At 48.7% G+C, this 14,230-nt stretch overlaps 1 protein-coding gene across 2 annotated transcripts in view; it reads right to left on the minus strand.

Moving 5' to 3' along the window:
• The window catches only part of ZZEF1 (zinc finger ZZ-type and EF-hand domain containing 1), a 1,433,434-nt gene that overhangs the window by 70,005 nt on the left and 1,349,199 nt on the right, over window positions 1-14,230 (minus strand). For both annotated transcript variants that reach the window (XM_085649580.1, XM_085649579.1), the window contains one exon: window positions 10,485-10,635. In XM_085649580.1, the coding sequence (XP_085505706.1) occupies window positions 10,485-10,635 (151 nt within the window). The remainder of the gene's footprint in view (window positions 1-10,484; window positions 10,636-14,230) is intronic.

Raw genomic sequence — 14,230 nt, forward strand, 5'->3', positions numbered from 1 at the left:
TCGTGGAGTGTGGACGGCTGATCTTCGGTGCAGATGGTGCTCGGGGTTGGGGCTTCTCAATCCCCAGAGCACAACTTCGAGGCTGCCTCAGAAGCTGCGCTGGAAGCTAGTAGCCAATTTTCCCAGGTAGCCGGTCCCACGTCTCTCGTCGCCTCCACGGATCTCAGCTTTGCTGTGGATGTGGATCAGGGTCGGAGAAGTCTGGAAGTCAAGGCGCTGGTCGGGCTCTGCAGTCGGTTCCTCGTAGAACTTGGGCAAAGCAAACGGCAGGTCGCTTGATGGTGCCTGTTTGCACAGGGTGGCCACTCCTTGGCCACAAGGGAGATTCTTCAATCTTCTTCCGTAGTCGAATGTCGAAGGTCCAGAGTTTCTGTTCACGTTGCAGTTTTCAGGATAATCCAAAGTCCTAGGGACTCAGCTCCCACTCTTATACTAATCTGGGGGGCTGGGTTACCTGCTAGGTCCCTCCTATGGGTGGGACCAGGGAGGGGGGTGGTTACACCCCCTTCCCTTTGTCCAGTTTCGCACCACGACTGGGGCTGGAGTGCCCCAGCACCGGTTTGAGCTGGACTATGCATGGGACACCTTTTGTGCCCCAGGCAGTGCCTCGTTTCTTTCATCCCTCCCTGCCCCAATACACTAAGTCCTGTCTAGGGTAGTGCTAGCACCTCCCAAGGCAGGAAACCTATTGTCCAAGCCTCCCTCGCTGGAAGGACTCCCAGCAGCAGGAGGTCACACTTGTGTCTGTGGCAGCAGCATCCATTTTGTGATGCTGGGGCTCTGGTTAACTTTAACCGGGTAGTAGGTCTTCAACATGTCTTCTCCCTCTAGAAGGGGGGAATACTATCCTCATCGCCAGAAATGGTGTGGGGGTAGTATTCCAAAGTGTTAGACACCTTACAAAACATGTTTTGATAAAGCCAAACCATAGTTACCATAACCGCGAGGATTATAAGGCACTTTAAGAGTATATGGTAGGCGATATCATAGAACAGCTATAAGGACATGGTTCCGAAAGCTGCAGACAGGTTCAGCTCATGCTGGAGCACCATCTCACATGTTACCAAGCACTCTGCCTTCAGGATTGTTAAGGCCTGCCATGGGAGTGACTGAAAGGTTACCCATGTGTCTATATATAAGGTAGGTATAGGAGTACTATACCTAAGCAAGGGGTGATTACACGACCTTGCCCCAGCTGAGTGATCAGCCAGTTGTGTCATGATGGAAGGCCAGCCAGGGGTGGCATAATACATGCTGCAGCCCCTGGTAGGCCTAGGGTACACCCATGCCCTGGGTACCTAAGGTACACTGTACAGGGCCCTAGAGGGTGATCCTTACCAATTGGGTTATGTACCTAAAGTACATAGTGTGAATTTAGAGAGAGGACAGCTGGGCTGTGGGTCTGATTAGCAGGCCCACAGCCACATCTAAGTCGAAAACCAGTGAAGCAAAAAGTGGGGGTGAACATAGAAAGCAGACCCTACTCTCCTACACCCCCCCCCCCTCCCCGCAACTTAGGGACATTAAACTAACCTTGACCAGTTGAGTCTTCATGTTCTAAGTGGAAATATCTGGAGAGTCCATCTGCATTGGCATGGTCAGTCCCAGGTCTATGTTCCACTGTGAAGTCCACCCCCTGTAGGGAAATGGACCACCTAAAAAGTTTGGGATTTTCACCCTTCATCTGATTTAGCCACAAGAGGGGCTTATGGTCTGTCTGAATCTTGAAGTGAGTGCCAAACAGGTATGGCCTCAGCTTCTTCAGGGCCCAAACCACAGCAAAGGCCTCCCTCTCAATAGCTGACCAACGTTTCTCTCTAGGGGTCAGCCTTCTACTAATAAAAGCAATGGGCTGGTCTTGACCATCTATATTCAGTTGTGAAAGAGCAGCTCCCACACCCAACTCAGAAGCATCTGTCTGGACAATGAACTCTTTGGAGTAGTCTGGACTTTTCAGAATAGGTGCAGTGCACATGGCCTGCTTCAGGTCATCAAATGCCTTCTGACAGCTTACTGTCCACTGAACTTTCTTTGGCATCTTCTTAGAGGTCAAGTCATTAAGTGGTGTCACAATGGACCCATAGTTCTTAACAAACTTTCTGTAGTACCCAGTCAGGCCCAAGAAATCTCTGACCTGCGTCTGGGTAATTGGAGGAGTCCAGTTCTTTATGGTCTGGATCTTGCTCTCCAGGGGTTGAACCTGACCCCCACCTACTAGGTGGCCCAGGTACACAACCTTGCTCTGCCCTATCTGGCACTTAGTGGCCTTGATAGTGAGGCCTGCCTTTTGCAGGGCCTCTAAAAAATTCCTCAGGTGGACCAGCTGATCCTCCCAGGTGGAGCTAAAGACAGCAATATCATCAAGATAAGCTGCACAGTAGTCATCCAGGCCTGTAAGGACTTGATTCACCAACCTTTGGAAAGTGGCAGGTGCAGTCTTCAAGCCAAAGGGCATTACCACAAATTGATAATGTCCTTCTGGGGTTGAGAAAGCAGTTTTGGCCTTTGCACTCTCAGCTAGTCTGATTTGCCAGTAGCCTGCTGTCAGGTCAAATGTACTCAAAAACTTGGCAGCTTCCAATCTGTCAATGAGCTCATCTGCCCTAGGTATTGGGTGGGCATCTGTCCTAGTGACAGCATTGAGACCTCTGTAATCCACGCAAAACCTCATCTCTCTCTTACCATCTTGGGTGTGAGGTTTTGGCACCAGAACTACAGGACTAGCCAAAGGGCTCTCTGAAGGTTCAATGACTCTCAGCTCCAACATCTTTTGCACCTCAATCTTTATGCAGTCCCTGACATGGTCAGGTTGCCTGTAGATTTTACTCTTCACAGGCAGACTGTCGCCAGTGTCCACCTCATGGGTGCACCAGTTTGTCTGACTTGGGGTCAGTGAGAACATATGTCTATAGGCCTGTAGAACTTGTCTGCAGTCCTGTTGCTGATGGTCAGTGAGGCTGTCAGAAAAGACCACACCATCAACTGAACCATCATTAGGGTTCTGAGTCAGCAGGTCTGGGAGAGGGTCACTCTCTTCCTCCTGCCCCTCACCTGTAGCCATGAGTAAGCCCATGTCTGCCCTGTCAACATATGCCTTTAACCTGTTGACATGAAGCACCCTGTGGGGGCTTCTGGGAGTTCCAAGGTCCACCAAGTAGGTGACTTCTCACTTCTGTTCAACAATAGTGTGGGGTCCAGACCATTTGTCCTGGAGTGCTGCTGGGGCCACTGGCTCCAACACCCACACTTTCTGCCCTGGCTGGTACACAGTCAGCACAGCCTTTTGGTCATGCCAAGCTTTTTGGAGTTCTTGGCTTGCCTCAAGAGTTTTAGAAGCCTTCTTCATATACTTTGCCATCCTGGAGCGGAGGCCAAGTACATAATCCACTATATCCAGTTTGGGTTGTCTGAGAGGTCTCTCCCATCCTTCCCTTACTAGACACAGGGGTCCCCTTACAGGATGCCCAAACAAAAGCTCAAAAGGGCTGTAGCCAACCACCTTTTGTGGGACCTCTCTGTAAGCAAACAGAAGGCAGGGTAAAAGGATGTCCCATCTTCGCCTAAGCTTGTCTGGTAAACCTTTTATCATCCCTTTTAGGGTCCTGTTGAACCTTTCCACAAGCCCATTGCATTGTGGGTGATAGGGTGTAGTGAATTTGTAGTTAACACCACACTCCTTCCACATTGCAGTCAAATATCCTGACATGAAGTTTGAACCTCTGTCAGAGACAACCTCCTTTGGAAAACCCACTCTGGAGAATACTCCAAGTAGGGCCCTTGCCACAACAGGAGCTGTTGTGGTCCTCAGGGGTATAGCTTCTGGGTACCTGGTGGCATGGTCCACTATCACCAGTATGAATCTGTGCCCAGATGCGGTTTGGGGGTCCATTGGTCCTACAATGTCTATCCCCACTCTCTCAAAGGGAACCCCCACCACAGGTAGTGGTATGAGGGGGGCCTTTGTGGTGCCACCTGATTTGCTACTGGCTTGGCAGGTGACACAGGAGCGACAAAACTCCTTGGTATCTTCTGACATGTGAGGCCAGTGAAAGTGAGGGACAAGTCTGTCCCAAGTCTTATTCTGGCCTAAGTGTCCTGCAAGGGGCCAAGGTAAGAAGGAAGCCTCTGAAACTCAATGGTATGACCAACCTCCTGGACGCATTAGGCTTGGGGTCTCTAGCCTCTGAGTACAGCAGACCTTCATCCCAATACACTCTATGGGTACCTTGAGCATCCCCTGCAGCCTCAGCAGCAGCCTGCTGTCTGAGGGGTTCAAGAGAAGGACAGTCTAATTGGGCCTGCCTCAGATCTGCCCTTGAAGGTCCCCCTGTCCCAAGAAACTCAACCTGGTCAGGTTCCAGTTCTTCTAGGACAGTTCCTTCAGGGCTCTCAGAATCATCCTCCTGTGAGGGCTGACTCTCTACCTGAGGCAGGGGGGAAGGCACAGCCTTAACCCTACTGCTCTTTCTCTTGGGTTGTGTCTGGTCCATTGTCCCAGGATCCAGCACTTGTTCAGTGTTGCACTTTTTTGCCTGTGACCTAGTCACAGCAAGGACATGTGCATCTATTCCCAGCATTTCTGCATGGGTCCTATACTCCACTTCAGCCCACACTGAAGTTTCAAGGTCATTTCCCAACAGACACTCTACAGGAAGTTCTGAACTCACCACAACTTTCTTGAGGCCAGTTACCCCTCCCCAGGAGAAGTTAACAATTGCCACACTATGGGAGGTAGTGGCATTGCTAGCGTTGGTCACTAGGTAATTCTCACCTAGCATGATCTGTCCAGGGTCCACAAAGGCAGGTGTCACCATTGTGACACTAGCACCTGTGTCCCTGCAGGCCTGAGCCATTCTTTGGTTGAATAAAGGAGTCTGTCTGTACTTGGCCAGGTTACTGGGACCCACAGTAGAGGACAGAGCTATGTCCCCATCACAGATCAGAACAGCCTGAGTGGGTATTCTGACTAGGCCAGAATCCACTTCAGTTCCCAGGGTTAACCCTATTACACCCTTTTGCTGGGAACCACCACTTACAGCTGGACTAGGGGGTACAGTTGCCTTAGGAGCAATGGTGGTTGGGGGCTTGTCCTTTTTGGTGCATTCACTATACCAATGGGAATTGGACTTACAATAGTTACACCAAGGTTTCTTTTGCCCATCTTTCTTTTTATCCTTTTTGGGACCACCCTTCCCCTGAGCCTTTTGGGGGCCTGATGAAGACTTCTGGTCTTTTGCTTTCTGCTCATTACCCTTCTGGTCTGCCTTTTTCTGATCACCACCCTGGTTCTGGTTTTTCTGTTTAACTCTAGTCCTGACCCACCTATCTGCCTTCTTTCCCAATTCCTGGGGAGAAGTTAGGTCAGAGTCAATCAAATGTTGATGCAGTAACTCGTTTTGACAGTTGTTAAGGATTTGTTCTCTCATGATCAAATTATACAATCCTGTATAGTCCTTAACCTTACTACCCAATAGCCAGCCTTCCAAAGCCTTAGTGGCACAATCTACAAAGTCAGTACAGTCCTGAGTCTGTGTCTTCTGGGTATCCCTGAACAACAACCTGTATTGTTCAGTGGTTAGGCCAAACCCATCAATCAGAGCACTCTTCAGGACAGTCTAATTATCAGCATCCTCATCACTAACTGTGAGGAGCTTGTCTCTACCTTTCTCAGAGAAGGAGAGCCACAAGATAGCTGCCCACTGACTTTGGGGTACCTGCTGTACTTTGCAAGCCCTCTCCAAAGTAGTTATCCATTTGTGGATGTCATCCCCACACTTGTAGGGAGGGACAATCTTGCTCAGGTTTCTATTGTCATAGGCCCTGTCTCTATCCTTAGGGATATTGCTGCCACCAGTGGGTCCGAACCCACTTAACTTTTGCTCTCTGGCCAGAGCAAGTCTCTCTTTGGCTAGGGCAAGTTCTTCCCTTTCAATCCTTAGATTGACTTCCCTCATTCTGGCCTGATGCTCTTTTCTCTGTGGTGAAGTCATTCCCCTGTGAGAACAGGCATTGGAGCTATTAGAGACATGGGAGCGGATAGATTCCCTGGAAGGGGATCTTCCTCTCCTGCTTCTCTGGTTAAGTCCACTTGAGGGTCTGAATGGGGGGGACCCCATTCAGACTCCCATGTAGGCTTACGTTAGCCTGGCTAAGTCTCCTACCTTGGACCTGGCTGTCTACCTCATCTTCTGAAGTCCCCGCTGACTCATCTAGATCAGTATTGTGAGGGGAGTCTTCTGTGGAGGGTAGACCCTCATTGATACCTAAGGCACCATCCTGGGAGGCTCTCTGAGCATCATACTCTTCTAAGATCTCCACTAGATAAATGAGGGTAGGGTTTGAACCCTGTTTTAACTTTCTGGAGGTACACAATTGTCTCATCTCCTGAAAAGTTAGAGTATCATATCTAGAGGGTATCTTTCTAGGATATCCCCCTCCTGAGAGAGAATCAACTTGATCTCCTCTCAGAGACATGATCTAGTGAGGGTGTGGTGTGTGCACCTACCTACACTAGTTGTATCTACTAAAACCTCTCTAGTAGTTGTAGTCAGGGTGTGCTAGGCCCTTCAACCTACAACAACTAAGTTCAGTAGAACTTAAGTATTTATAAGCTATGTTATATGTACCTTACAAATATCCTTTTGATCTTTCAATTTGATATCTCAAGATTGCAATGGTATCACAACAGCAAGCTCAGATCCCAACCGCTGCTCACCAATGTGAGAAGTTGGCCTGATATATGATGTCACTAGTTCTAGTGTACACCTTGTATCAGTCCAAACAACCCTTATGGTGATTGGTTGTAAAGTCAACCTTATAGACCAGGTATCCTAGTGGTAGCATGGACAAGAGCAGTCTTAGGCTAAACTCTGTATGGCATGTGAAGCCAGCTGTTAAGCCATTTGCAATCCCTTGAATACCAAATGAAAGGACACCACAACAGATATATATAAAAATAGAATGTATTTATTCTAGTCAAAATACCCTCAGCACTCTTTATGAGATTCGAGGTAAGTACAACACAGACTTATTTAAGCATACATAAGTCACACAGGTAAGTAATACAGTTAGGCCCTAGGGGCCACGCAAACCATATACTAAGTAAGTGGTATAAGGACCACTGTCGCGAACACAGGTTAGGCCTAGGCCAAGGGAATCGCTGGGGCTACACTATCCTACCAGTTGTTAGGCAGTGGGAGGCCCACGGGATTCAGGTGCAGAGTGGAAACACTCACGTGTAATGTGTTAAAGTCGATAGAAACAGTAATGTTTAGAATTAAAGAGCTTTAGGAGACTTCGGAAAGAGCTAGGAGTTAGAGACTTGGAAACTAGACCCTAGGATAGTCAATACCCTTGTGAGCACCGGAGTACTCAAGTTACCTAGCCCACGGGCTGCGGGTGCATTGGAGTGAACTTGCGTCGGGTTTCGTCGTCGACTCCTATGGATGCCTGAAGTAAAGGTGCTGACAGGCAGTCAGTGAAGAGCGTCCGTTGGATTCCAAGGATGGAATCAAGAAGGAGGATACCTGCAAGCAGAGGGGACAGAGTCTACGTCACCAGCCAGGAGCCAGGAAGGAACCAGGCGATGTCGTGAAGATGCAGGTGAAGAGGTGAAGCTTGTCACAGCAGCAACGGGTACCAGGAGGCGTCGAGGACGACCAGAACCAGAAGGCGAGCTGTCCCACGAGGGCTCTTGCTGTTGGCGGCATCGATGTCGAGTTCGGACTCAACAAGCCTTGGTAAGCGCAACCCACACAGGATGAAGGATTCGCTTCTGTTGCAGACCAGGAAGGCCTGAGGTGCTTCTCTTTCACAGGGAAGCAAGGGCCAGTCTGGAGGAGCCAAACCAGCAGTGGAAAGTTAAGGGTTCGTCGTCACAAAGGTCACTAGCCAACGGGCAAGCAACCAGACAGACGCATCGAGCAGGAAAATGCAGAAGGGCCCCACGCAGAACTCGTGGAGTGTGGAGGGCTGATCTTCGGTGCAGATGGTGCTCGGGGTTGGGGCTTCTAAATCCCCAGAGCACAACTTCGAGGATGCCTCAGAAGCTGCGCTGGAAGCTAGTAGCCAATTTTCCCAGGTAGCCGGTCCCACGTCTCTCGTCGCCTCCACGGATCTCAGCTTTGCTGTGGATGTGGATCAGGGTCGGAGAAGTCTGGAAGTCAAGGCGCTGGTCGGGCTCTGCAGTCGGTTCCTCGTAGAACTTGGGCAAAGCAAACGGCAGGTCGCTTGATGGTGCCTGTTTGCACAGGGTGGCCACTCCTTGGCCACAAGGGAGATTCTTCAGTCTTCTTCCGTAGTCGAATGTCGAAGGTCCAGAGTTTCTGTTCACGTTGCAGTTTTCAGGATAATCCATGCCCTGGGTACCTAAGGTACACTGTACAGGGCCCTAGAGGGTGATCCTTACCAATTGGATTATGTACCTAAAGTACATAGTGTGAATTTAGAGAGAGAACAGCTGGGCTGTGGGTCTGATTAGCAGGCCCACAGCCAGATCTAAGTCGGAAACCAGTGAAGCAAAAGCAAAAAGTGGGGGTGAACATAGAAAGCAGACCCTACTCTCCTACATCATGTAGTTAAATGAGTATCCTGGTCACTTGTACATTGCAATAACACACACAGAATTGGCCGGTAAATGCACTGTCTGATAAAAAGAAAACAAAGAATTTTGTTTGTAAGGAATTCCTTGATCGTAAATACTTAAATATTCGAAGGTAAGGAATCCATAACTAATAGTCTATTTCAGATATTGGATCTATAATGTACTGATAACAATGTGCCCACATCCAGAAGGGGATGGACTAGATTACCTACAATTGTAATGAAAGCAACTTTGGTTGACTTATTAGAATCCTAAATTTCTTATTAGCTGTTGTTAAATAAACTCAGTGGAACCACTGTTTTACATGTATCACACTACCCAGGTCCAACACTGGTGATTTTGGTTGCTCTTTTTTTTGTATGCGTATACAAATAGTTAAAACATGGTGTATGGCCAATGGTTTTAATGCATTTATTATACTTAATGGGGGACTTCTAATGTTTCCTTTGATTATAATGTGTCAAGCTAAATTTATCCTATCCCTACTGTGATTTATGGGATCATCTTTGAGGCAAGGGATACCTATGCTTGCCTGCAATTTTTGAAGGTAAGTTCTTAGGAAAAGCCTTGGGAGCATTACCACTATTGTCAGCAATGTGTATTCAGTTAAAAATGTGGTCTATTTTGATGTATGTTGCATGTTTCTTCCTTCAATGTTGCTGCAGATAACCCTGCTTGTCTACTACGGCTTTTATTCTAATAGCCTTTTAATGACTAATCAATCCAATTTTTAACACTTGACTCCGAGTTGAAAAACTCAGTTTTATTGTAGCTAACTAAAAGATAAGTATTCTTCATTGGAAATGCTTTTTGAAATTATTGTGTTTTTTTATACAATGAGAGATGAGATGTGGTGCTAAATTAAACGACCACAGAATAAAGGAATATTTCAATTGGTTTAACAAAACACTGTTTCTGTAGGACTACAAAAACAAGCATAGGAAAAGTAAATAGGACTGGTGTTGACTAGCAATCTTTTGGCTTTGTTAATGCTGGTTTGGTTTTCTTGTGTGGTTTTAAGTAAAACTTTATTTTGGGGGAGCTGTCGGGCTCTTTCAATATAAAAACTATCAATAGACTGAAGTGTTTTAACTGACTTTTCAGCTTAGGGATTAATCTCCTGTATAACTATAACGTTTTGCCAGTTCAGGAAGGAACAATTTTTTTCTTATGTTTACAACACACTCTGGGCATGAATGGATGTTATTCGTATGACTCAAAGCTGGCACTAAAGGGACCTACTCTGAATGTGGCTGTGCCTCTTGGCAAAGAACAACATGATGTATCGCACAGTAAAGTTACCCAATTGCACAAGTTTCCTGACCCACAACTCTGTGATTTATGTAGTAGTGTCTGGAAGAAAAATGTAAATGATACAACAGCAGGCCAATGCATGAAGAGGGCTTGCTGAGGGCCCCTATATGCCATGTATATCTACCTACCTATCTACCTACCTACCTATGTATATATATGTGTGTGTGTGTGTATATATATATATATATATATGTGTGTGTGTGTGTGGTTGTGTGTGTGTGTGTGTGTGTGTGTGTGTGTGTGTGTATATATATATATAGTTAGTAAAATCAAAAGGTTTTGACTAACGCTAGACCTAAAAAATGGCATATGTAATGTGGTACAGTATTTTATGTACATGCATGAAGAAAATCAGTTTAAAATTAATGTCATCAAGATTGCTAACTATCCAGGCACATACTGAATGAATGTATTTACTGCTAAATTCAATAACTTCTCTTTTAAATTAATGTCATTTGTAGTAAACATTCTGTAAACTGCAGTTGCTGACTTCTGAAAATATAAACATTACCTCTGCATAGTGTACAGATTACAGGAAATATGTATTGAGGGTGTAGGTTCTGCTTACGTTTGCTGTGTTCTCTGTGATGAAGAACAGTTCTGTGAGAGCACGGTGCAGAGGGAGTAGAACACTTGCACTACTAGTATCAAGACACAGATTTTTCTCCATACTACAGAAGAGTTGCCAAAGTGGTTTCAGCAGGGTCAAATCACAGTCCCTAATGAAAGAAATGAAATACAGACAAAAAACACATTAACGATATTATGCAACATGTAAAGTATTTATGCAACACTTCAAACAGTAATAAAGTGAAAACACAAGAAATAAAATCCCACACCAATTTAGAAAAACCAGGGACCCAGTTAGGCCTGCTGAACAAGAGTACCTTATCTCATTCGGTGCTCATGACGGAACGGTTCCGTCATGAGCACCAGTGCTCCTGTGCTCATGACGGAATCATTCCCTCATGTGCACAGGCGCACTAAATTCCACTGCTGCAAACAGCAGAGGGATTTCCTTTTATTTTTTTTAGGCCTCAGGAGCCTGTTTCTGATTTTCAAAGTAATGGCGTTCGCGCGCATGGCGTGCTGTCGTCATTATATTGAAAACGAAACTGAAACTTAGTTTCAGTTTCAATGTTTCGGTGCTCGACGGCTATCTCAGCCCCCTGAGCACTGAAACACTTGGGAGAGTTATCGTTGGAAAGGGGAGAATCTCTCCTTTTTAATGGTACCCTTCCCTAGTGGATCTCTGCTTGGGGATCGCCCCAGGAGGGCGATCCCTAAGCCAGGGATCCACCCACTAGCCACCAGGGATGGGAAGCAGCCCCTTGGGCAGGGCATTTGCTCTCCCCAATAAAGGCCACTAGACACCAGGGATTTTTTTTGGGGTGTGGCCTGCCCAGAATGGGCATGCCGATGCCCCCCACCCTAGCGCGCAAAGAAGGCAAAATACTTTCTCCCCCCCCCCCTTCCAGGAGGCAGATGGGGGCAGAAAGCTCACTAGGCACCAGAGATATTTTTTATTTTTTTATATACCTAGGGGTGGGGTTTTCCCAGAATGGACATACCAATGTCCCCAAACCCAAAAAACAAATGCTACAGTCTTTCTGCCCCCCCTGGATGGCAGGTGGGGCAATAGCCCCTTATCTGCCCCCTCCCACCCAGGGGGCAGAAAGGCCTCTAGGCACCAGGGATTTTTTTTCCCTCCAAAGTTTGGGGTAGGAGCTGGCCAGAATGGGCATGCCAATGCCCCCCCTCCAAACAAATGCCACAGTATTTCTGCCCCCTCCAGGAGGCGGTAGCCTCCGATATGCCCCCCGGGGGGCAGAGAGCCCACTAGGTGCCAGCGATTATGTTGGCTTTTTTATACGTAGGGGTAGAGACTGCCCAGAATGGGCATCCCAATGCCCCCACCCACTCCCCACCAAAAATTGCCACAGTCTTTCTGCCCCCCTCGGGGGCATATCCGTGCAATAGCCCCCGATTCCCCCTCTCCAGGGCGGCTGAAATCCCACTAGGCACCGACTTTTTTTTCGGAATGTGCCTACCAGTGGATTTTGGGTCCTAGCGCAGCCAGTACCCAAGGAAACCTAGCAAACCTATACATTTTTGAAAACTCGACACCCAGGGGAATCCAGGATGAGTTGACATGTGTGGCTCTCACTTAGTTATGTTACCGAGAATCCCTTGCAAACCTCAAACTTTGTAAAGAAAAAAAAACACATTTTCCTCACATTTCTGTGATGGAAAGTTCTGGAATCTGCGCAGATCCACAAACTTCCACCCACCCAGCATTCCCCAAAGTCTCCCGATAAAAATGATACCGCACTTGTTTGGGCAGGGCTACTGGATTCCCCTGGGTGTCTAGTTTTAAAAAATGTATAGGTTTGCCAATTGTCCCTAGGGTTCAAAATCCACAACTAGGCACTTTGCAAAAAAAGGGTCTATTTTCACAGTAAAAATGTGTGGAGTGTCCACGTTGTGTTTTGCGCCGTTTGGGAGGGGGATGGGGGGGTTTGGCGTCGCCCAGGTCCGTCCTGATGTCGTCCATGGAAGTGACGTCAATGGAGCCATCTAGGTCCCCCCCCAGCCACCCTCCCCCACCGGCGTGCTGATATCAGTTTTCTTGTGTGAATCTTTTCCACACCACAACGTGGAGCCACTACAAAAACTGTGAGAGTAAAGGAACAGTGTGCCAAAAAAGAACAAAAATCCGTAATGATGAGAAACCTCACCATGTGAAAAGAGTACTCAACACTTGAAGGGACCATGGTGAAAGAGTACTCAATACTTGAAAGGACTGGAGGGAGCGAACAAGCACCCACCACTAGAAAGAGTCTCCCCTAATCGAAGAGCTGCACCCCTCCGAAGAGGCAATGGCATTGGAAATTAATGGCATGACAAACAAAGGACAGTTCGCAACCACGGGATGGAACTGTATGAAAGACAGTCAGTTACCAAAGGACGAATCTGTAAAGGACAACAAGACTGGAACACCATGTCAAGTGACCAAAAGTGAGCAACAACAGAGAACGTCTACTACAATGACCTATGAACTGTAGCATAGGCAAATAGAACCTCAACCTAGTTGACTGCAGCATAGACAAGGAGACCCCAAGGTAATGAGGAGAAAAAGACGTGGGCGGAGGGAGGGTGGAAGAACATGAGAATCTCCACGCCAGAGAGCCAGGGCGGAACAACACACCCTGCCCCAGAGGCAGGTGAACCAGAGTACCCCTCAAGAAGACCAAGGCCACCTGTAAGGAGGCAAGTGGCAGAACCCCACCTGGAAGAACAAGTTACTTACCTTCGGTAACGATATATCTGTAAGAAACGTTAGTTAGATTCCTCACCTTAGAAAATCCCCAGGCGTCAGGCTGTATCCGGAAAGATTTTTCGTCAGAAATACCCTTTGCGCGTCACTAGGCGTCGTCTGCGGCTCCGTGTCCGTCGTCGTGCGCCGGAATGACGTCGGAGTACTTAGACGCCGTTGCCTTGGGGCCGACCACGATGCGGAGTCGTGCCTCGACTGCCAGGCCTTGACCTCGAAGGCTAGGCGGGAGCGGTCCCGCAAGCTTCTCGAGCTCCGGCACTCGGCTCCGCGCCGTTCACGGTCCCGGTCGCGTGACTTGGTCGAGGGTCCAGGTGGTACCACCCCCGCGGCTCCGTCGGAGCCGCAGGAGCCGCAGGAGCCGTGTCTGTCCCCATACCCGCCGGTATCTGGGACTGACGCTACTCCGGCGGAGATCAGTGCCTTCCTCTCGGCCATGAGGGGCCTGGCTCCGCCGTCAACGCATGCCAGCGCCTTCGGGCCTCGTGGGCTCGACTGGGAGGCCTGGCAAGCTGGCGGCTCCGGCCCCGGCGCCGTCGTCGACTTCGGTCCCGACGCCGCAGGTCCCCGCGGGATCCAGGCCTGGATCTCAGTCGGTGCCGGTCGACCTCACGACCCCTCCTCCGCCGACACCGGTGCCACCCCCAGCGCCGTCTCCGGACGACGCCGTTCCCCAGTTCAGTCCCGGTCCGGGCCCGATGCCTGTGCGGCGCCCCATCCGACGCCGATGGGTGACCACTTCATCTTCCGCCCGGCTCCGATCATTCCACCTGTTTACCAGGAATCGGATGACGGTGGCGACTGGGAGGGGTCTGATGACCCTCTGACCCGCCAGGGTCAGTTATCACAGGACTGGGCAGATGAGCTGGGGGATGCCAGTGGCCTCGACACCTCCCCTGACACTGGCTTCATCTCTCCTCCGACTGTGGCTTCGGAGGAAGGTGCTACCTTTACTGTGGCGTTGCGTAAGGCGGCCAAAG

Source organism: Triturus cristatus, chromosome 3_2, assembly GCF_964204655.1.
Source record: "Triturus cristatus chromosome 3_2, aTriCri1.1, whole genome shotgun sequence".
Lineage (NCBI taxonomy): Eukaryota > Metazoa > Chordata > Amphibia > Caudata > Salamandridae > Triturus > Triturus cristatus.